We start from the raw sequence: 25,175 nt of genomic DNA, 5'->3' as shown, positions 1-25,175 counted from the left end.
TTTAATAGGCCGGAGTAAGCTTTCAGTAAAACAGCCAGGGGCACAACTGACTACCAAAATAAATGCGACAGCTCATAGCTTTAGAGAATCGTTACATTGAAAATTAATTCATCAATTAAAAGTCAGAAGACCATGGGTGCTGGCTGGATTTTTATCATGTCCAGGAATTGACTGAGGCGCAGTCGGAAGGGAAAGCTAACACCAAGGTTAACAACTCAAACCACCACTGCCGAACGTGGCTAGTCAACAACGACAGATCCTCTATCCATGAAACGGACGACTTGGACTTACTACTGGTGGGAAAAAAAAAAAAAAAAAAAAAAAAAAAAAAATCGCTGTAACTCTTGTATTTTAATCAAAACAAAGACTTTGCAGAAGTCACGGTTACCTGCGCCAGCATGTACCTAGCTTTCTTACACTGAAAGATGTCGCCCTCTAATTTCGTTGTACTTTTGTATAATGACAATAAAGACCCTTTATTGAACTGTGATTCAGGTTTTATTTGTAGAGTTATAGCCATTTTGTTACAGTTACGCTCAGTCCCTAAGGACATAACTCCGAAGAAGTTTGAATGTCATCAACCATCCATTATCTGCACCGCTTATCATCAGAAGGGTCGCAGGGGTGCTGGAGCCCATCCCAGCTGTCTTCGGGCAGTGGGCAAGACACCATGAACGGTCGCCAGCCAGTTGCAGGGCACACAGACATACAACTCAATCACTCACACCTAGGGACAATTTAGCCCAACCAATTAACCTGACATGCATGTTTTTGGAATGTGAGAAGAAACTAGTGCCCTGAAGAAACCCACGCAAACTCCACACATGAAGGCTGGTAGCTGGATTGGATCCCATAACTCTGAACTGTGGCACGGACGCATTAACCACTCACCCACCATGCCGCACAAGTCACCAGGTTTAATTTATTTTACTTAGCGTACATTTTAGATTGGGATTGTAGGCGAATTTTACAGAATCGTTAAGGGGAAAATAAACAACATATTTTTCAACAGTCAATATAGTTAGACACAATTAACTATTTGCAATGGGACATGATGAAACCAATGAAATAATCATGGACCAATAAATCAATCAATAAAATAAAACTTTATTCACATAGCAAACTTCATACATATTTATGTAACAGTGTTTAAGCAGTGTGTGGAATAAAGCTTTTGGATATCTTCAGTGCAGCAAAGATACTTTGCATGCAACGAAAAAGACCCACTTGAGCAACAAAAGAAAGCCCGATACTAGAAGTGCAAAATAACCATTGACACCGCAATCAATTATAACAAACCGTGACGTCACATCATCACAGCTAATGCGCTAATTAGCATGACAGCTCTTGTTAAAACAAGAAAAATTCGTATTAAAGCAGCCTCGAGAAGTATGGTGCTCAGCACAAATGGACAATTGTTCACAGGCAGACGGAGCCACTTTGTCCTAGTTAACATTCCGCTTTGTGCACTTTGTCCAAAAGTGGGTCAGCCGGAATAAGCGTTGCCGAAGAGCGGAGAAGCGTGACAAGAGAGCGCTTTAACGTCCCTGTCACCAATTGCGCCATTTTTTTTTTATATAAAAAAATACAAGATAACCATCATTTTATCATCTTTTTACTCACCACGGCGTACTGCAGTCCCGATGTGGAACAAAAAATAAGCGCTTAGCAATTCAGCTAAAGAGCTTGCATCCTCATAACGGCAGCGGCGGGACATCCACGGGACCTTCGTTCATTCCCTCGAAGCGCACAAGCACACAGAAACCACTCGCACGAAAATAACTAACTAACTCAAATTAATCCCAATGTGGCCAGTGAAAACTTTGAACTCTTGTTTTATGTTAGCTTCGCTGTCTAGCTAAGAAGGAAGCTAACGTTAGCTTGACTGCTCAGCCGGGTGTGGCTGCAATTTGTGCAGGAAGCTCTACTTCCGGTGCACACCGTGTGCTTTAAAAGAAAGCACACGGATGGCTTTTAAAAGCTCTCTTGGAAACAATTGTTTCGCCCTTATCTCGACCCAATCCACCCGCAGTTTTTGTTCAAGATGGCACATTCAGATGGGGGCGGGACTTCTCATGCCAGTCCGGAAACCCTTTTCTTTCTACTTCCTTTCGCTCCCAAAATACATGACGCTCTTCAACACTGGTTCTCATCTGGTCAGAATCCAGGATCGACCATCCGACATTAATAACAACCTGGCACCCAAATCAAGAAAATGTTTGTTTTTACAAATAAATCCAATGAAAGGATTGTGCAGTTTAAAGCTGAAAAAGATGAATACATTCATCTTGAACACAACAACAGCAACAAAAAGACCAGCAAACTCAAAACGAGGTCAAGTACTTACATGTCAGCAACCACTTTAACTCCTTCAAAATAACCATTCCATAAAAGAAATTCAAAGTATTGACAAAGCATGTACCTAGACATCCATACTCATTTAATTATGGAAATAATAAAGATTCATATACTGGTGAAAATCTAAAAACAAAGTTTTTAATCCATTTACTGTACTTTACAGAAACGCTTGAATGGCAGAATCTCCTACATCGTTTTCGAATTTCCCCATCGTTTCCTTCTTCGTCTCGATGATTGCTGTCACTGTTTTCCACGTTTACCTTCCCTTATCACTAGCTTTCTTGGGATATATATATCATCTCATTAGCTACACCGCTTATCCTCAGTAGGGTCGCGGGGGTGCTGGAGCCCATCCCAGCAATCATCGTGCAGTGGGCAGGGGACACCCTCAACTGGTTGCCAGCCAATCGCAGGGCACACGGGGACAGACAACTCACTCGCTCATTCACACCTAGGGACAATTTGGACCGGCCAATCCACCTGAAAGGCATGTTTTTGGAATGTGGGAGGAAACCGGAGTGCCCGGAGGAAACCTACGCAAGCACGGGGAGAACATACAAACTCCGCATATATATATATATATATATATATATATATATAAAAATTTAAAAAAATAATCATCTACTTTGGTGGTATTATTCTCAGACTTGGGTAGTTTAAGGGTTCTGAGCAGTATCTTAGCTGCTCCTAGGACTGCCCTCTTCAAGACCAAGGTCCCAGATGTTGTTCCATAGATCTGGTGAAGCCACTCTTCCAGTTTGGGGGTTACTGCCTTTGGTGCCCCCACTACTATTGGGCCTTGACCTTCCATATCTCTTCCAGCTGCCCGTTCAACCCTTGGTACTTCTGCAGTTTCTTATGTTCCTTTTTCGTTTATGTTAGCGTCAGCTGGGACCGCCGCATCTATTATCACGACCCTCTTCTGCTCTTTGTCCACCCCCACTATGCCATGTTGGTGAGCCAGGAGCTGCTTGTCAGTCTGGAAGTTGAAGTCCCACCGCATCTTGGCCCTGTTGTTCGCAGGGACCTTTTGTGCTCCGGCCCATCGGCTAAAATAAGAATAAAATGAATGTAAGGATAAATTGGTACATATTTGCAAGATAGTGCTTGTTGAATGACCTGAGTTGTAAGTGCATCATAACAATAGTGCAACAGAATTAGCAGCAACATATGTCAAAATCAGAGATATTAAGTAATATATGAATATACATTTTTCTATACATAACCTAGATAGATTTCTCCTTTTTCAGTCTTATGTGCTTGTTTAAGGTGGTAATGGCCTTAGGGAAGAAACTGTCTCTGACCCTGTCTGTAATTGTTTCAAGGGATCTCTAGCATCTGCTGGAGGGCAGCATGTGAAAGAGATAGTGTCCAGGGTGAGATTAATCCATTATGTGGTTGACTCTGTTGAGGTATTACAAACTGCCAATGTCCTTAAAACTAGGCAGAAAATAGTTGATGATTTTCAGGGCTGCATTGATAACTCTGTAAATGTTCCTGTCTGCAGCCTTGCTCCGAGCATACCACACTGCCGTTTGCCAGTATGTTATTTACTGTGGCTCTATAGAAGTGTATTTCAGGTTGCTTTTCCTGAATCCAAGCACTCTCGGGAAGTTAAGCTCCTGCTGTGCTTTCACTACTACTGAAGTGAACAGACCAGCAGAGTAGAATTTTTGGGTGGTGTCTTAGATCATTACTAACCTAATTTGAATTGCACCACGTATTCCAATTAAAATTAAATCGTGCGGCCAAACAGAAAATAATTCTCCATATAAACCCCTCAATCAAAATGAAAAGGCTAAAACTGAATCAAATTTCATTTCAAATCAAAGGTGTGGTATATTACTTTTGGAAAAATACCAACAATATATATATATATATATATATATATATATATTCTATATATGTTGTAATTGCTATTGTGTATTACTACAGTTCCTAATGTAAAATGTTAACTTATCATGTGCCAAGGCTTTAAAATGTTTTATGAGTAGCACTGAATTGAAATGACGTCTTTTAGAATCTGTCATACAATAAGGTTAAAAACCGTCATCTTTTTGGCTACTTAATACATTCTTATTAAAGACATTGTGATATGTTGGACGCTGAAACTGTGGCTTATGTGTATAAATCTATTACGTTTAAAAAATTACCAATAGTGTACAAGAATGAGTTACCAGTAATAATAAAATAAAAGCTATAATCATTATTCCAGGAAAATGCTGTTATTGCAATCCATTATTATTTGGAACACATGGATAAAGTAGCCATAACAAGATCATGTAACCCAAGTCATTATTTCATTGATAACGTGACCTGACAGGTTAACCTAAGAACCCTCAAACTAAAGGTTGACATAGAATGGGAAACAGTTCAAAAGTTAGTGGGGGCAATTTGAAAGTGTAAAAAACGTAGTAGATGCCTTGATCATCATAATGATTCGTTTCGACAAGCAAGTAACATTTTTTCGTGAGAAACGTTGTATAAAAGGGTTTACAATGGTATATTTGTTAGGCCTGACTGGCACACATAGCCAAATGTGCCAGACATCCAAGGAACAGAATCACAGACCAGTGTCACAGGACAGGATTTATTAAAATGATTAAATAAAGGGTACGTGTAGGTTAGGGACACCAGAGGACGAAGGGGGGTTGGCTAATGTGGGGCGAACGTGAAGCTGGTGGCAGCTTTTGGCAGGGAAGGAGTCCAGGTGCAAAAAGGAGAGGCACTGGTTTAACAGGAGGCATAGGCAACAATACAAATAGGAATTAAAAAATATAGAAGTTCAAAACATGAGTAAAAACATTGATCGGCTTTTACGAACCACAATGGTCAACATTAAAGCACCAGTTGCTTGTCTGTAGAAGCTTTTGAAAGCTGCTGCATTGATTGAAGGTGGCTGCAGCTGAGCTGATTGTGATCCTCCCCACCTTTTTCATTAAGAACAAAACCCTTATACATTTTAAAACAAAAATTGCATTGCCACGTCCTGTAACCTAATAACCAATTGTACAGCGAAGAAAATACAGAGAAATAATTGAAATAAATAAACAAACATGCCAGGGGAGAAAACACAATTTGCATAAAAATACCAGAATGTTTACAAATATTACACATTTTAATGGCCTTCTGGCTGTAGGATAGCTTGATGGAAAATATATGTTGTTTTCTTTCCCGTTGACACCTGATGAAATATTTTATTCTGCCCATGAATTTGCACTTATGAAGGTAAAATTTAGTTTAAATGATAATAAGATTGACAATAAAGTTTTTTTGGGCATTGGTTTAAATTCCTCTGGGTCATGTATTCCAAACACAACATCTTCCCAAAATTATTCAAAATGTATCTTATCAGCAATAAAATTACAAATTTCAGACCAGATTTTTTTCACCAATGGGCAGTGCCATAATAAACGTGTTACAGTTTCAAGGTCCATCCATCATCTGCACCGCTTATCCTCAGTAGGGTCACGGGGGTGCTAGAGCCAATCCCAGCCATCTTCGGGCAGTGGGCAGAGGACACCCGGAACCGGTTCCCAGCCAGTCGTAAGTCACACAGAGACAGACAACTCATTCGCATATTCACACCTAGGGACAATTTGGGCCCAAATTACCAGACATGCATGTTTTTAGAATGTGGTAGGAAGTAAACCCACGCAAGCACGGGGAGAACATACAAACTCCACACAGGAAGGTTCGATCTCATGACCTCAGAACTGTCCCGCGAAGACGCTAACAACTCAGCCGCTGTGCTGCCCATAATTTCAGGGTCAGCAGAACAAATTGTACATGTAACATCAACATTTTTCTACACCTCTTTACAATTTGCACTCTGGAGGGGTAAATCCTGTGAATTATTTTAAAGGAAATTTCTCGCATTTTGCTTGTTAACAAATTGAGGCTGGGGAACAACAAGACTCTTTTCCAGTCACTTATTTGAACCCATTTCTTCCAGAAAGACATCACATATAGAACAGTTTTTCCCTTTTAATCAGTGATTAGATAAGACCTTTGATTTTATAATGATTGCCGGCTAAGGATATGTTCCCAATCATAGTGCTATCCACAGATGGACTACAACTGTGTTGGGATTCCTTACTAATCTCACTAGCATGCAGATACTGGGCGAGTTTGCTCTAAGGAAAGTCACCAAGTGACACAGGAACCTTTTATTGTGCAATGAAGTCTTTGTAGGAGTAAAGATTCCTTTTAAATAACTGGAAAACCATTATGATATTGTTGTCAAACCACTGTTGAATAAAAAGGGATTTATGTTTAAATAAAATGTCTTGATTGTTCCATATACAGTAGTTATGAGGAGAGAAATTTTGTTTGGAAATGAGAGAAAGGAAGCCCCGGCGGTGAATTTTTTTTTTTTTTTTATCAGGATTATATCAATACTGTAATTCCAAGACAAGAAGAATGGTATGCCCCCCAGTTTGGACCAAAATAGGAGGGGATGATGTTCCAGTTAGATTCAGGATTTTGGATGATTTGTAAAACCCAAATGATTTTAGATGACACATTTAAACTTCCCAAATCTGGGGAATTGTTAACCTCCCTCTGTGTAGTCATTAGCAATAATGGACTTATTGATGTTATGAGTCCAATTTTTCCTCACAAAATTGCAAAGCATCTTTTCATTATACGCCAGCGATTTAAGTCCAATAACAGAAATTGAGAGGCGTACGTTGACCGAGAAGTCCCTTCTGCCTTAGACAGGAGAACTCTACCTCTGAGATAGAGGTCTCGCAAGAGCCATTGGTTTAATTTTTTTCTTAGTTTTTGTAAATGATGAGATTGATGATCAAATCAGTTATTTTCTGTTGTTCCTTTTGTTATTTTAACCTCTAGGTTAGAGGTAAGTTCAGGCCTAAAACATCCAGCCAGACCCCCCCTCGCCCGCGGGGATAAAAGCTCGAACCAGCCCAAGCCCGACCAAAGTTAACTCGAAGCTGCACTTCGGCCGCGCATACTTTGGCCCCGAAGTACGCACTTTGGCTCCGACGTAAACATTCGGGCCTCGAAGTACGCACTTCAGCCCCGAAGTATCTACCGCACCAAGGTTCAGCGCTGAAGTGTGTTACTAAGTAAAAGTACTGTTACTTGAGAATAATTCTACTCAAGTAGAACTAAGAAGTAGTCACCCAAATAATTAATTGAGTAAAAGTAAGTGTGCTTGCTTTCACCACCACAAAGTTCCAGGTTTGAATACCGTTTTGATACTTCTCAACACGTTTATGAACGACATTCCTTAGTTTGGGCTGAGAAAAACGTGGAACAAAATTAAAAACAGATTTCTCACTAAAAATCAGGGGTGCTAAATGACTACGGTAATTGTTTTGGGACTACGATGGTCTTAAAATCCCTTCCCCAGAGATATTGTTGGATTTTTGCATTGTTACAATAAAAGAAGCTAATTAATCATTGACTATTTATTTTTTCTGCTTCTATTAACTTGTGATAAATGCAGTTTATTAAATTCAATTGTCTTCATTGTCCTTGATATCAAAGTTGAGAAACATTGGATGCAACGAGATTAGACATGGCACTCCAGGGTAGAAATGTAATAGACTTCAAAGAGAAAAAAAGATAAAAGACTGTCAGGATAAATACTGTAGGTAAAATATTTACAACTAAGTCCATAGAAATTGGCCTCAGTTGAATTAATAGTGCAATGAAAAATAATAGTGCATCGAAACAATAGTGCAATTAAAAAAGCAATAACATGCAATATATGCGACAAAAATCCCCAAACAAGTCATATGGTATATATTTTTCAGTTTTGTGCAATAACATTTAGCAGCAAAAAATACAAATGAAAAAAGTCGCAAGATATGTTTTCTCTGTTTTTTTCAAGTCAAGAAACATCTATTTGTATAGTCCTGAATCAGAAAATGTCTTAAAGGACTGTACATTCCGCAATTATACCATCCCTTGGTCTCGATCTCATTTCGCCACCTGCCAGGCAACCTGAAAGGAGAGGAAAAGAACAGTATCGTGTTGGCATCAGTCATACACTAGAAGTGTGTCTTAGGTCTAGATTTAAACACTTCCACTAAGGTTGCAGATCTTATCTCAGGGGACATGGCATTCCAGGGCCCAAATGGAGAATTTTCTCAAGCCTGCAAATTTCCTCTTGGCACCAAGACACAAGTCCACCAGCATTTTCCAAGCAGAGGCTCCAAGCAGGAACATAGGGGTACCATATAGGAGAGATAAGAGGGGGCAAGTCGTTGCAACTTTGCATGTTCGTAACAGAACATTGAAGTCACATCCTAAACGAAAAAGGAGCCAGTCCAAGTTGGCTCAAATTGGAGTTATATGGTCAAACTTTCTTGTCCTAGTCAAAAGTCTCGCTACCAGATTGTTGACCAGCTGCAAACTTTTGACGCCAGACATAAGAGCATGCCAGTACATTAACACTCCACTTATTGAAACATAAATATTTTGTTTGTTTGTTTGTACATGATTCAATTGTTTGTTTGTACATGATTCAAATTGAATCGTTTCTTGTACATGATTCAATTGTTTGTTTGTTTGTACATGATTCAAATTGAATCGTTTCTCCGGCGCCGTCACGAATGGCAGCCACTCCAGCAGCTCCCGTGTTATTTTCGATTGTTCTCAGCTCAGGGATGCTGCTGGAAAAGTGAATTTCCCTTCGGGGATGAATAAAGTATCTATCTATCTATCTATCTATCTATCTATAAGGAGACCAGAGAGAACGACATTACAGTAATCAAGCCGTTTGTGTGGTTGTTTCGGTCGGTGAAAGCCCTGGGAAAGAAGTCAAGTCATGTTTATTTGTATAGCCCTTGATCACAAAGAGTCTCCAAGGGCTGCACAGACCACAGGATATTGCACACCACAGACTATTATTACACCTGTTTCTGAGCCTTTTTGACATTGTTTAAGGGGCCTGTAGCGCCTCTATTGTCAGATATCACCAGGACTACACATTATTAAAGTTTTAAAGTGGAAAAAGATGTGAAAATGTTTGTTATGTATCGATAAACACTGGAAAATGTATGTCCGTCTGTCTGCTTTTAGAGCTCCGGGACACAGGGTGGCAGTATATCTGAAAATGACTTGCAATGCCACACATCCGAAAAAAGAAGGCAAGAAGAAAACTACTCGAGGCGACCGTAAGCCATTTTGTAATGAGCGTACGCGCTGGAGAAAGGAGAATTAGCTTGAGCTAAACACTTTCGAAAAGTATCACATCTTCTCACCTTCTGAAAGATTCGACTTCCTTTAAAAAAGCCACGCCTGCGCTTGGCGTGATTCGGTTGTGTTTTCCAGTAAGAAGGCAACAACAGCATTCAGCAGGCCATCATGAGTTACGGAAGGCCTCCGCCCGACGTCGACGGCATGACTTCCCTTAAAGTAGATAACCTCACGTACCGCACTACTCCGGAGACTCTGCGGCATGTCTTCGAGAGGTACGGCCACGTCGGGGACGTGTACATCCCGCGAGACCGCTACTCAAAAGACAGCCGCGGTTTCGCCTTTGTTCGCTTCCTCGACAAGCGGGACGCCGAGGATGCAATGGACGCCATGGACGGCGCGCTCCTAGACGGACGAGAACTGCGCGTGCAGATGGCCCGCTACGGCAGACCTCCGGATTCCCATTACAGCGGTGGACGTCGAGGAAGCAGCGGCCCTCCTCCTCGGAGGTATGGGAGCTCTAGTCGCCGAAGCAGAAGGTAAGAAGAACACAAATCGGATGCAGAGGCGCCTTGTCGACGGAGCATCGCGGCTAATCAATTGTTATCCGACATAATGTTTTAGTGATAATCGAAGCTCCGATTAAACCTCCCCAAATCTTGAGGATTTTAAAACATCAGGATACGCAATACCTCATTTGTTCCTTGTACCTAAGCCGTTTCGCCCCCTTCCTCGTTTATTTTAAACACGTGTGATTTTTTTTTTAATGCAACTCAATGGCTCTTGGTTATTAGCACCACCAAATTGTTAAAATTTACTCCATTTATTATTTTTTTAAATTTGAATTAAAAAGCAAAAAATTATTAAATGTAGTTGTCTGCAACTTTTAATTTTGATACTTTTTTCCCAACATCTCCTGTCTCGAAGTCATGATCGCAGCCGTAGTTTTTTTCATCAAATCCTAATAAACTCTTACATTTTCATCTTTTGGGGGTTTTAGGTTAACATTTGGACTGTAATTGAAATAATCATGAAACCATGTGCTTTGCAGTTTGTTTTTTTTTGGGGGGTGGTGGACTTGTGCGTCCACCCACCCTATCTGCTTGACTGACACTATAAACCAGCCTATTACAGTTCTGCACGTAGTCACGCCCACCCAACACCAAAAGCCCTCCCTAACTCACACGTTGACGATTCTTAGAAAATATTTTCAGTTTTTAAGCGGTAAGTTTAAAGCCCAAAGTGTGGCAATATGACAAAAAGTTCTTGGCATACAATATCTGTGTATTATTTGTTGTTGGTCATCCTGGAAGGGGGATTACATCATGTGCGGTCCCTTCTCATGGTTTCTTCATTGTCCTCATGTTGAGGTTTTTGAGTTTTCCCTTGTCCTCATGTAGGTTTTAGTTCAGGGGATGGTGTAATGATAGTCTCTGGTCTATGCAGCCCCTTTGAGATTCCTTGTGATTAAGGGCGATACAAATATACATGACTTGACTAACCTGACCCCGTAGTACCATATGCTTTGTGCTGTCTGCTGCAGACCACAATGCACAATACTTAATCAATGAAAATAAAATCAGTCAACCAGCAATAAACAAAGTGCGAAGTAGCAAGGTGACTCTATATCCAACTGGAATACATAGTCTGTGAATCACAGCCTATGAATTTCGATATAGTATCTTTCATTGCAGAAATTTCAGACCCATGTGTTTTATGACAAAATGTGTTCCCTTCTCACAATTTTATCACAATTCAACTTATGTAAAAAGTTGTTAAATGATACAGCTTTTAGTAATGTGTATGTTCCTACAGCCCTCGACCAAGAAGACGCAGCAGGTCCCGTTCTCGCTCCCGAAGCCGATCCCGGTATAGCCGTTCCCGCTCCAGATCCTACTCCAGATCCAAGTCTCGCTCTCCAAGGAACAAAAAAGCAAGCGCCAAGTCTCGGTCTAGGTCCCGCTCGAGGTCCGCCAGCCGTTCTGTCTCCCCTCCGAAAAGAGGCTCCCGGTCCAGGTCTAAAAGCCCACCCAAGTCCCCTGCTGAAAACGGGGGAGAATCGCCCTAATTGGCGACGCACCGGGTGAGGAATTAATTTAGCATGCCTACATTGAATACAGCTTTTATGAAATGAAAGTGGGTGACATGTGTGGGTTAACCGCAACGCAAATGGCTTTGTTTCATACACATTCCTAAAATCATAAATTTACTAATTTTACTCGGCCAAAAACATCATGTGATTGTACCCGGCTGCTAAGTTGTTTTGAGATATGCATCACTGAAATAAACTATTGAAATATTCTTAACTAATGTAAATTGATCTGTGTACAGAATGTTAAAATAAGAATTAAGACAAACATAATTAAGCTGCACCTCGGATGTTAGCGGCACAATGTTATATTATCGGTTTACCGATCCCTTAAACGAATGGGTCGTCTAAGCACCAAAGAAGAGGCAACTCTAAACAGCCTTCTCCACCGTTGACAGCCCCTGTCCTGTTTAAGGGTCGTGGCAAAGTTGGCACCAGTCTATTCCTTAAGGAATGCGCTGTTATTTTATCACAGAGAAAAAAAAAGCTATTGTGCTTTCTGCTGAATGTTACCGAGTGCTTACAGCTATTATATTGATGCCTCCTGTGCGACCAAATGTTTTCCCTTTCAGTTGGTTAACAATGGAAGGTGTAAAAATTGCCAGACAACTCCCAAACTGCGAGACACTATGTGATGAGAATTGGAAATAAATCCTTGACTGTGTGGTGTACCACCACATCTCACAATACAGACATCACACAGGAATCGGTGCACACGTTAACTTTCCTAAGTCAGTGGGGAAGTGAAGGAAATATGTTACTAGCCCACTGGGACATCCCCCCACAGGGCCACTTTCTGGCGTTTGACTGATGGGCTAAAAGATAATGTGCTCTGACTTTTTAAGTCACACAGTTGTAATGATGAAGTGTGTTTTTTTAAATCATTCACCTGACTTTTCTTCTCAAATGTAATTTTCATGTAAACTGCACGCATTGTCGTGAAAGACTCCTGTTCTAGAAGCGGGTCCCGTCTCTCTCCCACAACAGAAGGTCCTTCAAACCAAACAACCTTAAATATTACCAAAATTGAATCAACCTCAGAAATCGACTAGAAATTGTATCGGAGTGGAGACGAGTCCAAATGCCACAGCTCACGTATATTTAGTGATGAGTTCTTGTATTATTTATAGCCAGTGTTGATTGTGGAACTGTGAACTTGAATTGTCCTCTTATTTTCTTGATGTTTTTATTTTTGTATATTCTCAGGTGGTGGAAGGATGGCGACATTCCAGGACAAGAAGCCGCTTGATCCTGGAGAAGGTTGTCCTCATGGTCTCTGCATCATAGTTTGGTTTCTTTTGGTTACGTTTTAAATTTTGTTTTCAAGTGAGCAGGCTGGTGTTGCAAGGAACGTTTTACTGTATTGAGATTTCGATCAGGCGGGTCCACTTCCTGTCCTCGCTGGACGCTGAAGCGGCCCTTCAAAGATTCGGTGTGACTTCTTACATTTAAATCTGAATCTGTTATAGTCGATTATGATCACGTTTATTTTTATTTCAAACATTTTGTCTTTGTGCACTAGGCGCAGTTGTGTAGCAGTTGTTGCTAAGATGTTGCTGTGTGTTGCTGGTGTCCTCAGCGCTGCAGTTTTCCTTCCTCAGCGGTATGCTCGCAACGCACCTCTTGTACAATCAGCTTTTTGTTAATTTCTTGCAATCCCTTTCCCACTTGACATTCAATAAAGATTTTCTCAACTTTGTCTTTTTAATGACTTTTCATGTGGCGACTGGAACTGCATTTGGAACCTTCTGGAAGCACTGCAGATCAATGTTGGTCATCTTTTAACAATCAACTATTTCAAATGATAAATTTCAATTACCTCGGGCTTAAGATGACAATGCTGTCATCTGGAAATTAAGGTTAGCAAATTGCCACTGTTGGGTAAAATCCTAATAGATTAATTTCAGTAAAGGCATGTTATGCCAACGCTCACTGTTCTGGTGCTTTGAAAAATATTTTCCTGACTGCATCTGAAATGGATAAAATTAATCATTGCATATTCATTGAGGATTGTCAGCTTAAGGCTATCATCAGTTTGTGAAACATTTAGCTGATGGTCAACAACCAACATTCACAACTTTGACTTGCTGTCGTCTGAAGATATACCTTTGCTGCTGTGGCAGAGGGTGAACGTTGGAGATCATACTTGAATTCTCACAGATCCCATGTGAGCACCGAGGCAGATGAACACAGTCCATATAAATCACTTTGGCACATGTTTTTCTGTAAAACAAATGTACGTTTACAGTCATGTCAAATTTTGCCACTGAAAAGAAAATTAAGCATGAGGGGTTTTGGAGTGAATGTCAATTTATTTTATTTTAAAAGACGTTTCTTGCTAACATTTTGGAATTTTGAACCAAGAAGCAATCAAAATACCTATATCCATGATTTTTAACGTTAGCCTATTTAATGCTGATCTTCACTGAGTGCAGAAGTAGTTAACAGTGTTCACGTCGGTGCTTGAAATCCTCAAAATGCTTGAATTTTAATGTGTCTTCAAAGATCAAAAAGTGCTTGTGTGAAGTGTTCTTTATGCTTACGTTTTTTGCCATCTTTCTCAAGTCTGCTTTAAAATGATGCCGACACTTCTCTCTGGTGGCTTGGTGTTGCCATTTCATTTTTTTCTTCCCTCATACTAACAGCAGCTGCCATTAGTTTGTACTGCATGTCCGATGAAGCTCATCACCCCTTACGGGTTGTGTCCAAGAGGTCAGATGTATGCTACACCTAAACAGGGCACTATGAAATGTGTATTAGTGCAATGATAAGGCATCTATTATGGGAGATGCAAAAAGATGTCATTTTACCCAGCACCTGTATGTGGAGAGATTTGTCTCAAAATGTTTACACCTGTGTTGTTCAGATCCACAAATTAACAATTCACTCAATATCTATAAAGCATATGTCTTGATAAATGCACACGCATATAAATTTGTGGATTAATTTTTTAATGCTACTGGAGAATTTGGAAAATTGGCGTTGAAAGTCCTTAAAAAGTGCTTTAATTTGGCTCTTTAAAACGTGTACAAACACAGTTTAAAATCTATAGTATTATTTTTGCAGGCAGAAAAACGAAGCCGTTTTGGATCATATGTGAACAGGGCTGTTGCTGAGGCAGAATGAGCCCGTTTATTTGATGTCATTGCCAGCAAATTATGATAGCAAGGAACTCTGTATAGAGTATGTGCTAAGTGTATTGCTGTGTTCTACTGTACTCCATTCGAAGCAGGATGACGTCACTGAAATGTCGCAATGAGGCGGATTAAAAAAAGTTCTACGGCTTCAAGTTCACTTCGAACTTAACTTCAGCTTTAGAATATTTACTGTACTATCGTTGTGATTTCAGCCACAGGACTGCCGTTAATTTTGGTAATCAAAATGTTGTTATTTGAGTAACGTCAGCCTGTGCCTGAATCGTAATTCGAGAGGATTTGTTTCTCTGATTCGTCAGAATTTCTGAGACGTCAAGGCCCGATGACGTTTCGTGGGCGGGGCTATAAAACCTTGTTTTTTTGCGGTTCCCCATCTCCGGACTCCATTTTGAGACAGCTTCTGTGGCAGTCTAGTGTAGGAAAAGAAGTAGCCGATCGGTGTGCTTTTTAGGCTCAAACGCTATTATCACGATCCAAACTCACTGTGCCGACAAAGCAACGCTCGCGAACCAAGTTACCATACGAAAGGAAAGCAAATCTTATCGTATGTCCGCTATCCAGAACCTCCAAACTTTTGGTGAGTAATATTGAGCGAGGGTGTGGGGGAAGGGCGTGATATGTCATTTTCCTAGTCGCGTGTGTTCAAATAATCTTGAGTTGTTTGCTTAGCCCCCCCTCGAGGACTATTAAGGTTTTATGTCAATGTATGAAACTATTTTCATGCTGAGAAAGGATATGCGACAGCAATGAACGCCGATTAGCATTTAGCTTGATTCAGCTATCTGCGAACGCGGCCGCCATTTGGCCTACGGGATGCTAATAGCTTGTTAGCCTGTTTAGCTTGTTTTTTTTGTTGTTGTTTTTTGGAAACTCATCTTTCATGATGCAGTCATTTGGAAAAGCCTAGCCAGTCGTTCATTTCATTCAAAAATATCTGATTTTTCTTAAATGGCTACAACTTGACCGTTAATTGAGTTACTGTGAGTGGCGCATTGCTCTTACCTAATAACAAAGCAGATGTCACTGCTGTCTATTACCGTCCTTTTAAAGTGAAAGTAAAATTAAGTAATCTGTACTTTTGCGCAGGCGCAGTCACAAGTTTCCAGAGAAGTTGAATTACAAGGATCAAATGTATTTGTTAAGCACATTTCAGGCTATACGTTACCACTCAGTACTGTACAATATGACAAGATCCCCTCTTTAACCCCACCCAACGACCCGAAACACAGATATTGTTGTAATGAACAGTGTGTAAAATTATTATGTTTATACCCCAGACCCCTTTGCTGATGCAACTAAGGGTGATGACTGCCTCCCAACTGGGAAAGAAGACTACATCCACATAAGAATTCAACAGCGGAACGGCAGAAAGACCCTCACAACTGTCCAGGGCATTTCTGCTGAGTATGATAAGAAGAAGCTAGTCAAGGCTTTCAAAAAGGTCTGTCTTTACCATCTGCTCCGCACACTTTATTTTGGGGAATTTTTAATTTTACTCAGTTGGTTGGCCTTCAAAGCATCTTGCTAAAGCTGCATTTACATGAGGTGGCAGTGTGGTTGTCAAATGTTAATATCTAAAAGAAGACAGAGGGTTCGTTTTCTATGGTAACATTAAGGTTTAATTCCTTAACTGGGGAAATGTGTTTTTGGTGTATAGTGCACATAGTTGTTAACAAAAATTATGTGGTTCTCTTAAAGTTAAATCGAACTGAGTTTGATTTGACCCGGCCAATAGTCATCATTTGCCCCTGGCAGACTAAAAAAACATGAGTTTAAAAAAAATATTGAAATTACTAATGCATATGTAAATTTAAAATTGTGTTGATCATTGTTTACTGCTTGGCCCAACAGAAGTTTGCTTGCAATGGGACAGTGATTGAGCACCCGGAGTATGGAGAAGTGATCCAACTTCAGGGAGATCAGCGCAAGAATATCTGCCAGTTCCTCATTGAAGTAAGAAAATGTTTCCCAGTCTCAGTAGCTTAACGGTTCTTGGCTCACTTACCGTTCTCTGCAGATTGACCTGGCTAAGGAGGAACAGCTCAAAGTTCACGGCTTCTAGACACGACTAGCAGCTCCCTCTCACCTGGAAGACCATCGCCCCCTTTCCTTACTCCTTCCCCATGTGCTGCTGTCAACCCTCGTCCCTCTCTGAGCCTCTACTAGCTAAGTTGAATAAGCTGTTCTAACATGGGACTGTGTACCATCACTGCCTCCCTTTGCCACCTGGGAGCAGACTCGCTGCTGCAGTGTAGACTCGCCAAGACGCCACACAACATCCGAGATGAATGGTGATGACGTCTGTGCCCATAATTCCTTGGGTTATTCCCTCTACCTTGACCCCCCACCATTTTAGGTCTTTGTGCCGTAACGAAGAGGCACTGTTCATGTAACTTTTTTTGTTTTGTACTTAAAGCTGTTTCAATAAAATGATGCGTCTCCATATGTTGTTGGGTGGATATGAGTATTCCCCAACAAACTGTGATGGTGGTGATGTAGTTATAAGGAATGAAGGTTTTCTTGAGAGTTAGTAGTCTTATGCCCTCAGGCCAAACTTCTGTAGATAACTATTCCCTGCAGTACTTGTGACTTGCTGAGCTATGCGGGATAAATGGGAAGCAGTTGAGGCAAATACATATTAAACCAGTGATGTGACCTTTGTCATCTGCGTGGGATGAGCTAATGTTGTAGTATATTCAAAGTTCAATTCTGTAGGGCTCATTTAAAGTTATTTATGAATTGTATGCCTTTTATAAAATAATGCTATTTATTTGACCTATGTTGTCATTCCCAATTTCAAATAGTTTGACCCTGTTGGTGCACAATAAACCATTCGCCTACACCAGAAGTAATCAATACACAAAGGCATTGACTTCTATCCCATAATGGAAAGCTTTTTTTGTATGCATTATACTACTGTGGGGAAGCCCTAGTTTTTATTTCTATAGAACAGTGCTGCGCTAGAGTGGTTTGTGCGACCATATTAAGGTCAAGTATGTAACAAAAAAAATATTGACAAAAATTAACCTTTTTTATTTATCTACTTCAAACATTGGAAACAAGATTTAAGCTTTATAAATAAAAATACTTTGGACGGTCTGTGGCTTTAAGTTTTTGAAATGAAAAAAGGACCTTGGCTCAAAAAAGGTCAACCACTGCTCTAGAAACAAATGACAGGTTGTGCCCAAATCAAGCAAAAAATACCACTTCTCAAATTATATTATTTGGACCTTTTTCCCATCCAAAACTAAGGTACCATCAAAACAAAAAATATTTGCATATAAGTGACCCCCTAAAAAAACACTAAAAAATGCACCCAAAAATCTTATACCTAAACAATAATTGTTTAGATAGGTGTAGCGACCCTCGTTCATGCACGACACAAGGTTTCACAATCTCTGGTTTATTGCCTGCATTCAGTAAATAAAACAATACAAAAGTCAGGGGTCTCTGTTCTCGACTGCAATTATCTTCAACGCTTACAAAAATCACTTAAGCTACGGCAAGCGCTGAAGCCCATAAAGTGCCAAACGAAAAAAACAGTCGCAGACGCCCATGACTTAACTGAATGAGGTACCGGAATATTAACAGTAATACAACAAAAACACAGATTTTGTGAGAATTCAAAAAAACATTCAAAACAATCAAATTTCAACTCTGTTACACCCACCCCCACCGAATTCTGGACAAAATCTCACACTTGGTTATAAAATCAAAATCAATATATAACAGTAGTCATTGGGTCACACATATTAGGACCGACTTGAGAAGTATCCTTTAAGGATGCAGTGGCCAGAGAAAATTCTCTGAACCAGCCACCGGCTATAGAATGCCTTACACATTCCACATTCACCCAAGACATATACAAGACATAAATGAGCACAAAACATTCTCTCCAAAACCAAGTTATTTCAGAAGAATTTTAAAGGGAAAAAATGTCATGCCCCAAGAGCTCGAACTACTGTGTTACGCATAGTCTAAACATTACACTGTAGGTGTCTGGTGACATCTTGTCTAGCCATAGTGTGAAGAAGCCTGTTGACTGGTCGTATAACACGACCCAGGCGTGTAGTGCGGTGTGGTGCAGACTCTGGTTGATCAGTGTGGCTAACGTTACCTCCAGAGACAGCAGCCACTACAGATTGAACATGGTCATGCTCACTAAGAGTCGAATTGTCATCCCTAACAGCAGTGTCGTGAGTATGAGTGGTCAAGGAATGACCAGAGTGATCAGAACTTTCAGAGTTCAGCCCATGCACCCACTCTCTGGTTCTCTCCCCAGATGCAGGTGTGAGATCTGTGTAGTTATCAGAGCCTGAGATGCTTACAAGACTCTGCGCATCATCTGCCGCACATCCAGACCGGTTTAGCTGAGCAGGCACTCGAGCATGAGACTCTTCGGAGACAGTGGGACTGGTCATTGAAGAACAAACAGAGGCAGATGATTGTGCAGAGGACAAAGACAAATCAGACTGGGGAGAGGGCTGGTCTTGAACTGGGAGAAAGTTAACCAACATCAGCAGGTTACGGTGAACAACCTTCTCATTCCCTGTGATGGTGTCTTGAATTCTGAATGTGTGCGTTTGAGGGTTCATCTCAATAACAGTGTAGATGATAGACTCCCACCTATCAGCCAATTTTCGCTTGCCCCTCTCATTTTTGTTCGCCACAAGGACTCTATCTCCAACTCCAATTGACGGCCCTTTTGCTGCCCTGTTATAGAGTCGAGTCTGTCTGCCCTGTTCCTTTTTTGCATGTTCCTGAGCAATTGACATAGCCTCCCTCAGGTCTTCAGACAGTTTTGCAACATATCTGCCGTAGGTGGTAATGTCAGGGTAAGACAAAATGTTCCCAAACAGAGTGTCGACTGGGAGGCGAGGAACTCTCCCAAACATCAAGTAAAATGGTGCATATCCAGTAGTTTCATGAGCAGTGCAATTGTACATGAATGTGAGTGTTTGTAAACGTCTTGGCCAGTCCTGCTTTGATTCAGGGGGCAGAGCTCTGATCATATTGCCCAAAGTACGATTAAAACGCTCAACACTTCCATTTCCCATCGGATGGTACGGGGTAGTATGTGACTTACGCACCCCAGATAATTGTAAAAGTTCTGCGACCAAATTGCTCTCAAAGCTTGGGCCTTGATCACTGTGGATCCTCTCCGGAAAGCCATAAACACAAAAATACTTTTCCCATAGAACTTTAGCCACTTGCCTGGCTGACTGGTCTCTACATGGAAAAGCTTGTGCCAATCTGGTGAAATGGTCTGTTATGACTAGTACGTCAACAGATTTGTTGTGTGAATCTTCAGCGGACCAGAAATCAATACAAACAAGTTGCAATGGGCGGGAAGTGGCAATGCTTTCCAGAGGGGCCCTCCCTGCAGGCTCAGTGACTTTGCTGACTATGCAACGCTGACATTGACGAACATGCATCCTCACATCTCTGTCCATATGCAACCAAAAGAATCTCTGTCTGGCGATGCTCAGGGTTCTTGACTGGCCTTGATGGCCCGCACTGTCATGCACCCCTTTTAAAACTTCGGCCTTCAGGCAATCAGGGACCACTAACTGATGGCGTTTTGCATTTGAAATCTGATTGCGGGATACTCTGTACAAAACATCATCACTCAGAACAAACTTCTCCCAGTGCTTCAGGAGGCCCAGAACTTGACTTGTCTCGTGTGCCCTTTCACGTCTAGACGGTCTTCGAGACCGTTCCACATAAAACCGAAGACGAGACAAAACTCTGTCCCTGGACTGAGCCTCCCGCAGGTCATCCATGGAGAAAGCAGGCAGACTGGGTAGTGTATCTGGGATAAGGTGGGGCATGTGGCTTATCAGTTGAGCTGCACGAGTTCTCGCACCGGAGGCCCATTCAGTGTGTGACTGGACAACAGCAGCAACTTCTTGATTGGATACAGTCTGGGCCGACACGAGTAATGACTGGACATTTGTAGCTAAAGAATGGGACAGCTTCTCTGCCATGACAGGCTGATCGGTAGAGTCTCTGAAAGTCTGTTGGACGGCTGTATCAGACAAAACCGCAGCTTCCGCAGTGAGATCATGAAGAGGTTCACTGACTAGTCTGTGGCCAACATTCTGACAAAAAGGGACACGGCTGAGAGCGTCAGCAACCGTGTTTTTGGGACCAGGCACATATTTGATTTCAAAATTGTAACTGGCCAGCTTTGACACCCATCTTTGCTCACAACAGTCCAATTTGGGTTTAGTCATAATGTGTGTAAGTGGATTATTGTCAGTCCAGACGGTAAACTCATGGCCTTTCAACCAATGGCTAAACTTCTCACACACAGCCCACTTCAGTGCAAGAAATTCCAAACGGTGAGCTGGGTAGTTCTTCTGTGACCGGGTCAAAGACTTGCTAGCGAACGCAATTGGCCTAGCCACTGTGTCACCTTCACGTACCTGGGACAAAACGGCTCCAAGGCCATCCAGTGAGGCGTCAGTCGACAGCAAAAATGGACGACTAAAGTCTGGATGAGCCAAAACCACAGAATGGATAAGGGCCTTTTTGAGGTCTGTAAATGCCTGGTCGTGGTCAGCAGTCCAGTCACCTGATTTCAGTTTGCGGCCCACTACAGTGCATTTGGGCTTTCTGCCTTTCTTCTGTTTCTGGCCAGCCAGCAGATAAAACAAGGGCTTTGCGAGTGTTGAATACCTCGGAATGAAGTGTTGATAAAAATTTAACATGCCCAAGAAAGACCGTACACGTTTCACAGAAGGTGTCGCTCCATCCGACTCCATCAAGTCCGCCACAGTCATTTTGCTTATACTTTCAACTTTTTCTGGATCGGTTGACACTCCATGTTCATCAATAATGTGCCCCAAGAATTTTACAGATTTCCTTAAAAAGTGACATTTCCTGGGAGCCAGTTTCAGATTGTGGGCACGGAGTTTGCTGAACACCATTTCAAGACGTCTGAGTGCAGAACTTTCATCAGGGGCAAAAACTAAAATGTCGTCCAAGTAGCATAGCAGACTTAAATAGTTTTGGTCCCCGAAAATGGATGTCATCATCCTCATGAAACTCCCTGGGCTATTACAGAGCCCCTATGGCAACCTGTTGTACTCATAAAGCCCCATAGGCGTAGTGAACGCTGAGTACTTCCTATCATCTTCGTGTAAAGGCATGTTGTAAAACCCAGACGTCAAGTCCATTGTACTGAAGAAGGAGTTGCCACCAAGTGCTGCTAAGCAATCAGCCTGATGTGGCAGAGGATGAGCGTCTTTCAGAGTCCTCTTGTTCAACCACCTAAAGTCAGTGCACACACGCATATCACCATTCTTCTTCCAGATGAGAACTAAAGGTGAAGCATATTCACTTGTCGACTTTCGAATGATCTCTTTCTCTTCCATTTCATTCAAAACTTGGCGTAATTTTTTATACTGACTCGGTGGCACACGTCTAAAAGGGAGTCTGAACGGCTTTTGGTCAACCAGATGGATTCTGTGAACAAAGTCCTTCGCCTTTCCGCAGTCAAGGTGATTACGCGAGAAGATGTCTTGGTAGTGAATGATCAGCTCTGACAACTTGTCTTTACACTCAGACGATGCATCACAACAGCCAACATCTAGTTCACCCAGGCCAATAGACTGTAGCTTCTCCTCAGCATTACTTACATCAGAGCAGACAGGGGGCAATTGCACAACGGAAGTACTCTGATGGCCACTGACCAGGTCTAGATCCTCAAAAGCAACACAAGGCACCAAGTCAGCCAGCTTTGCATTGCGTCTCAAAAACAGCGGATATTCTGTGACATTCATGACTTTCAGTGGAACCCATCCATCTGCCCACAGAGGTGTGACGATTCTGGCGACCATTAGACCCTTGGGGGCAGATCGTGCCGACGTAGGTTCTGTCATCGCTGCGCTCCCAGGAGATACTCGTGCAGTTTTTGACAGCTTCCCCCACAAGAGGTACTCACGGCCAGGCTCAAGGCATGTGGCTGAATTGCAGAGCACTGTGCCTATCTTCTCGGGCATTTCACCACCACTCCATCTATGCAAGCCAGCTAGCAATGAAAGAAATTGCTCAGTTTCAGCATTAGTGGATGATGGAGCAGAGATTGCTGTCCAGTACGCACCAAACTTCTTTGACTCATGCAATATGTTTCTGATAACATTAGTTCCAATGATTAGGTCATCAGGTTGCCCCTCAACAACAATTGTTGGCACAATCATTTTACAATTATTGATTTCCATTTCGATGTTGAAAGCTGACTTTGGGCACACTCGTCGACCCCCAACACCAATGAGTGTCACGTTGATGGAAAATTCGTCTTCTGTACGTACTGCTCTAACAGAGAGCATCTTACGCAGAGCAGTCTCACTCACGGTACAGGCCATGGAGCCACTATCCAACATCCCCCCCAAAGTCATACTGCTCCCCACTCTAACTGGTACATAAAACAAACTATCGCGGCCCCCTACAGTATGTGTGTTTTGATAAACAATATTAGGCAACTGAGATTGTGTGAACGTGTCAGAATTAAAAACTGAATTGAAATTGAGATCAAATGGGTGGGAGAACTCATTTTGACCTGTACGGCCTCCCTCTGAATACAGGTCAGCTAGTTTCCCGAAACTGAACTGATTTGGGGAGAAACTTTGTCGGGGCAATGCTGCTTAGAGTGACCAGGGGCTAGGCACTTGAAACACAGATTATTCAATTTGCAATGATATAAAGTGGAGTGATCAGCGCCACCACACACCTTACATGGAGGAGAGTTGAAAGGACTTAGGCGCCTCTGAATACGCTCAGGATTCCGTGGCTCCACTCTAGACAAAACTCTCTCTAGCATGCTCATCATTCGGCCAAGGACATCACTGTCATCTTTCTGAGCAGGCTGTGGGACATACTGTGGTGGGACATGCTGTGGTGGGACATGCTGTGATGGAACACGGACAGGCGGTGAGACATGCTGCGGGCGCTGGGCATGCTGTCGAACACACGAAAAATGTGTATATGGATCGGGGTTAACATGGGTGGGACAAATGGACTGGAGACCCGTCTCTATAGAGCCAGAGTAGGAACAACAAGGAGATTCACTGTCAAGCACTGCAGTCGGGTAATTCTTCAGTGGAGGGACACTGCAAGACCTAGTTGACGCCCCTGATTCCCTTTGATACTCATCTATCCTGAGTTGAACGTCCTTAGAGGTCCACTCATTAACAGGCTTGCATCTGAAAATGTTTGATAGCTGTGGATCAGGACAGTACTTTGCAAACATTTGTGCCACTTCCCCGCCAAGGTTTTCCATTTTTCTGCCCAAGCGACGCAAACCCTCATCAGCAGTGTCTGCTGCTTTGTTTAGTCTGATCCAGTAGTCAACTGGATTTTCCTTTGGCGTGGGTAGCGTGGTGTAAAAATCTTGCAACGGGAGAGTTGACGAGGAATGACTAAAGTATCGTATTAGAATGTCATAAATGATATCTGGGTCTTGCCTCACATCAAGTGCCTCATCACTCCTGAGAGCTACTCTGACAACATCTCTTGCCCTCCCTAAAAGCCTGCTTAGTATCTCATCTGCTTTCTCAGCTGTTGTATATGACTGTTTCCGAAGCTGGGCTTTAGTCATGGTGATCCATTCTTGAATTGAACACTTGTCAGAACCATTTCCCCTGAAAGTCATAATTTCACGTTCAGTCTTGACATGGACAATTACCGGTGTAGTGTTTTCCTGCGTTGTGTTATGTGGTCTAGGGTCGTCTTTAGTCATAACAGTCGCTGCTTTTCCAGTCATTGGTGTGTCATGTGCATGTGTGCGATCAATGAAACCAGAAGAGAGCAGACTAGCCAATACTGAGTTGCCTATCTGTTCTCCAATTCGGCCTACCATGTCAGTCAAGTGTTGCAGGGCAATATTATCACTCATTTGGGTTGAAGTCTGTGCATTCTCCCTCAAGAACTGTTCACTTGGAGACCAGTTTGGGCTCCTACCACGCCCCCTGTCCCTCCCATCACTAACATGTTCTTGGAGACCACCTACACCTTTACTTCCATACCCACTAGTAAGTGTGTTTGCATTCAAACCATTAAAATGGACACCCCTGCCAATAGAAAAGCCCTGAAAATCGTCATTTTGACTACTATATCCTTCAGCCATTATACTTTCGATAATACAAAGAATAGAAAATAAAACAGGAAAAATAAAAACCAGAAATTAACTAATAATTAACGTATTGATAGCAAATGCACAGTGGCACAAATACATAAAACAAAATCAAAGCGCCAATGCAGTACAACAGTACCCTCTAGTGGACACAAGAAGAATGTGCAGCAACGCCGGGATCTGCTCAGAGGCTGATCGAAATGATCCAGTTGCGTAGTCACGGCACCAGTGTAGCGACCCTCGTTCATGCACGACACAAGGTTTCACA

At 42.0% G+C, this 25,175-nt stretch overlaps 3 protein-coding genes and 1 long non-coding RNA gene across 11 annotated transcripts in view; 2 read left to right on the top strand and 2 right to left on the bottom strand.

Moving 5' to 3' along the window:
• taok2a (TAO kinase 2a) overlaps positions 1–2,079 on the bottom strand; it is a 38,375-nt gene extending 36,296 nt beyond the window's left edge. The window contains exon 1 of one of the 2 annotated variants that reach the window (XM_088341134.1): positions 1,624–2,079. The gene's annotated coding sequence lies outside the window, so the exon portion shown is untranslated. The remainder of the gene's footprint in view (positions 1–1,623) is intronic. The other variant, XM_088341133.1, reaches the window with a different exon arrangement.
• Positions 2,080–9,474: 7,395 nt separating this feature from the next.
• srsf2b (serine and arginine rich splicing factor 2b) lies at positions 9,475–13,316 on the top strand. 4 transcript variants are annotated; one of them, XR_015851008.1, is made up of 5 exons: positions 9,475–10,067; positions 11,344–11,611; positions 12,824–12,877; positions 12,945–13,049; positions 13,140–13,316. XR_015851008.1 is itself a non-coding variant. In XM_088341130.1 (3 exons), the coding sequence occupies exons 1-2, from the start codon at positions 9,697–9,699 to the stop codon at positions 11,594–11,596; spliced, it is 624 nt and encodes a 207-aa protein (XP_088197256.1). In that variant the 5' UTR covers positions 9,476–9,696; the 3' UTR covers positions 11,597–11,611; positions 12,824–13,316. The 4 variants fall into 4 exon arrangements, 1 of the variants encoding a protein (XP_088197256.1); XR_015851007.1 differs by having other exon boundaries at positions 12,945–13,316; XR_015851006.1 differs by having other exon boundaries at positions 9,476–10,067; positions 12,824–13,049.
• LOC148374804 (uncharacterized) lies at positions 13,081–14,993 on the bottom strand. Of its 4 annotated transcripts, XR_015851012.1 has the most exons (5): positions 14,435–14,993; positions 14,161–14,359; positions 13,724–13,840; positions 13,437–13,587; positions 13,081–13,374 (listed from the first exon to the last, which is right to left on the bottom strand). It is a non-coding gene; the product is annotated as an uncharacterized LOC148374804 (long non-coding RNA). The 4 variants fall into 4 exon arrangements; XR_015851009.1 differs by having other exon boundaries at positions 14,161–14,993; XR_015851010.1 differs by having other exon boundaries at positions 13,081–13,365; positions 14,161–14,993.
• A 143-nt stretch (positions 14,994–15,136) lies between these two features.
• Positions 15,137–17,215, top strand: eif1 (eukaryotic translation initiation factor 1). The gene is made up of 4 exons (XM_088341132.1): positions 15,137–15,349; positions 16,050–16,213; positions 16,624–16,725; positions 16,790–17,215. Exons 1-4 carry the CDS (start codon positions 15,319–15,321, stop codon positions 16,832–16,834), a joined length of 342 nt encoding a protein of 113 aa, XP_088197258.1. The 5' UTR covers positions 15,137–15,318; the 3' UTR covers positions 16,835–17,215.
• The last annotated feature ends 7,960 nt before the right edge of the window (positions 17,216–25,175 follow it).

Source organism: Urocampus carinirostris, chromosome 1 (assembly GCF_059441175.1).
Source record: "Urocampus carinirostris isolate Australia breed hairy pipefish chromosome 1, RoL_Ucar_1.0, whole genome shotgun sequence".
Classification (NCBI taxonomy): Eukaryota; Metazoa; Chordata; class Actinopteri; order Syngnathiformes; family Syngnathidae; genus Urocampus; species Urocampus carinirostris.
This window is presented reverse-complemented; position numbering and strand designations above follow the sequence as displayed.

Coding starts and splice junctions, on each gene's coding strand:
- srsf2b (XM_088341130.1), top strand. CDS start 9,697: ATGAGTTACGGAAGGCCTCCGCCCGACGTCGACGGCATGACTTCCCTT. Junction 10,068..11,343: donor TCTAGTCGCCGAAGCAGAAG/GTAAGAAGAACA, acceptor ATGTTCCTACAG/CCCTCGACCAAGAAGACGCA.
- eif1 (XM_088341132.1), top strand. CDS start 15,319: ATGTCCGCTATCCAGAACCTCCAAACTTTTG. Junction 15,350..16,049: donor CCAGAACCTCCAAACTTTTG/GTGAGTAATATT, acceptor TTTATACCCCAG/ACCCCTTTGCTGATGCAACT. Junction 16,214..16,623: donor TAGTCAAGGCTTTCAAAAAG/GTCTGTCTTTAC, acceptor TTGGCCCAACAG/AAGTTTGCTTGCAATGGGAC.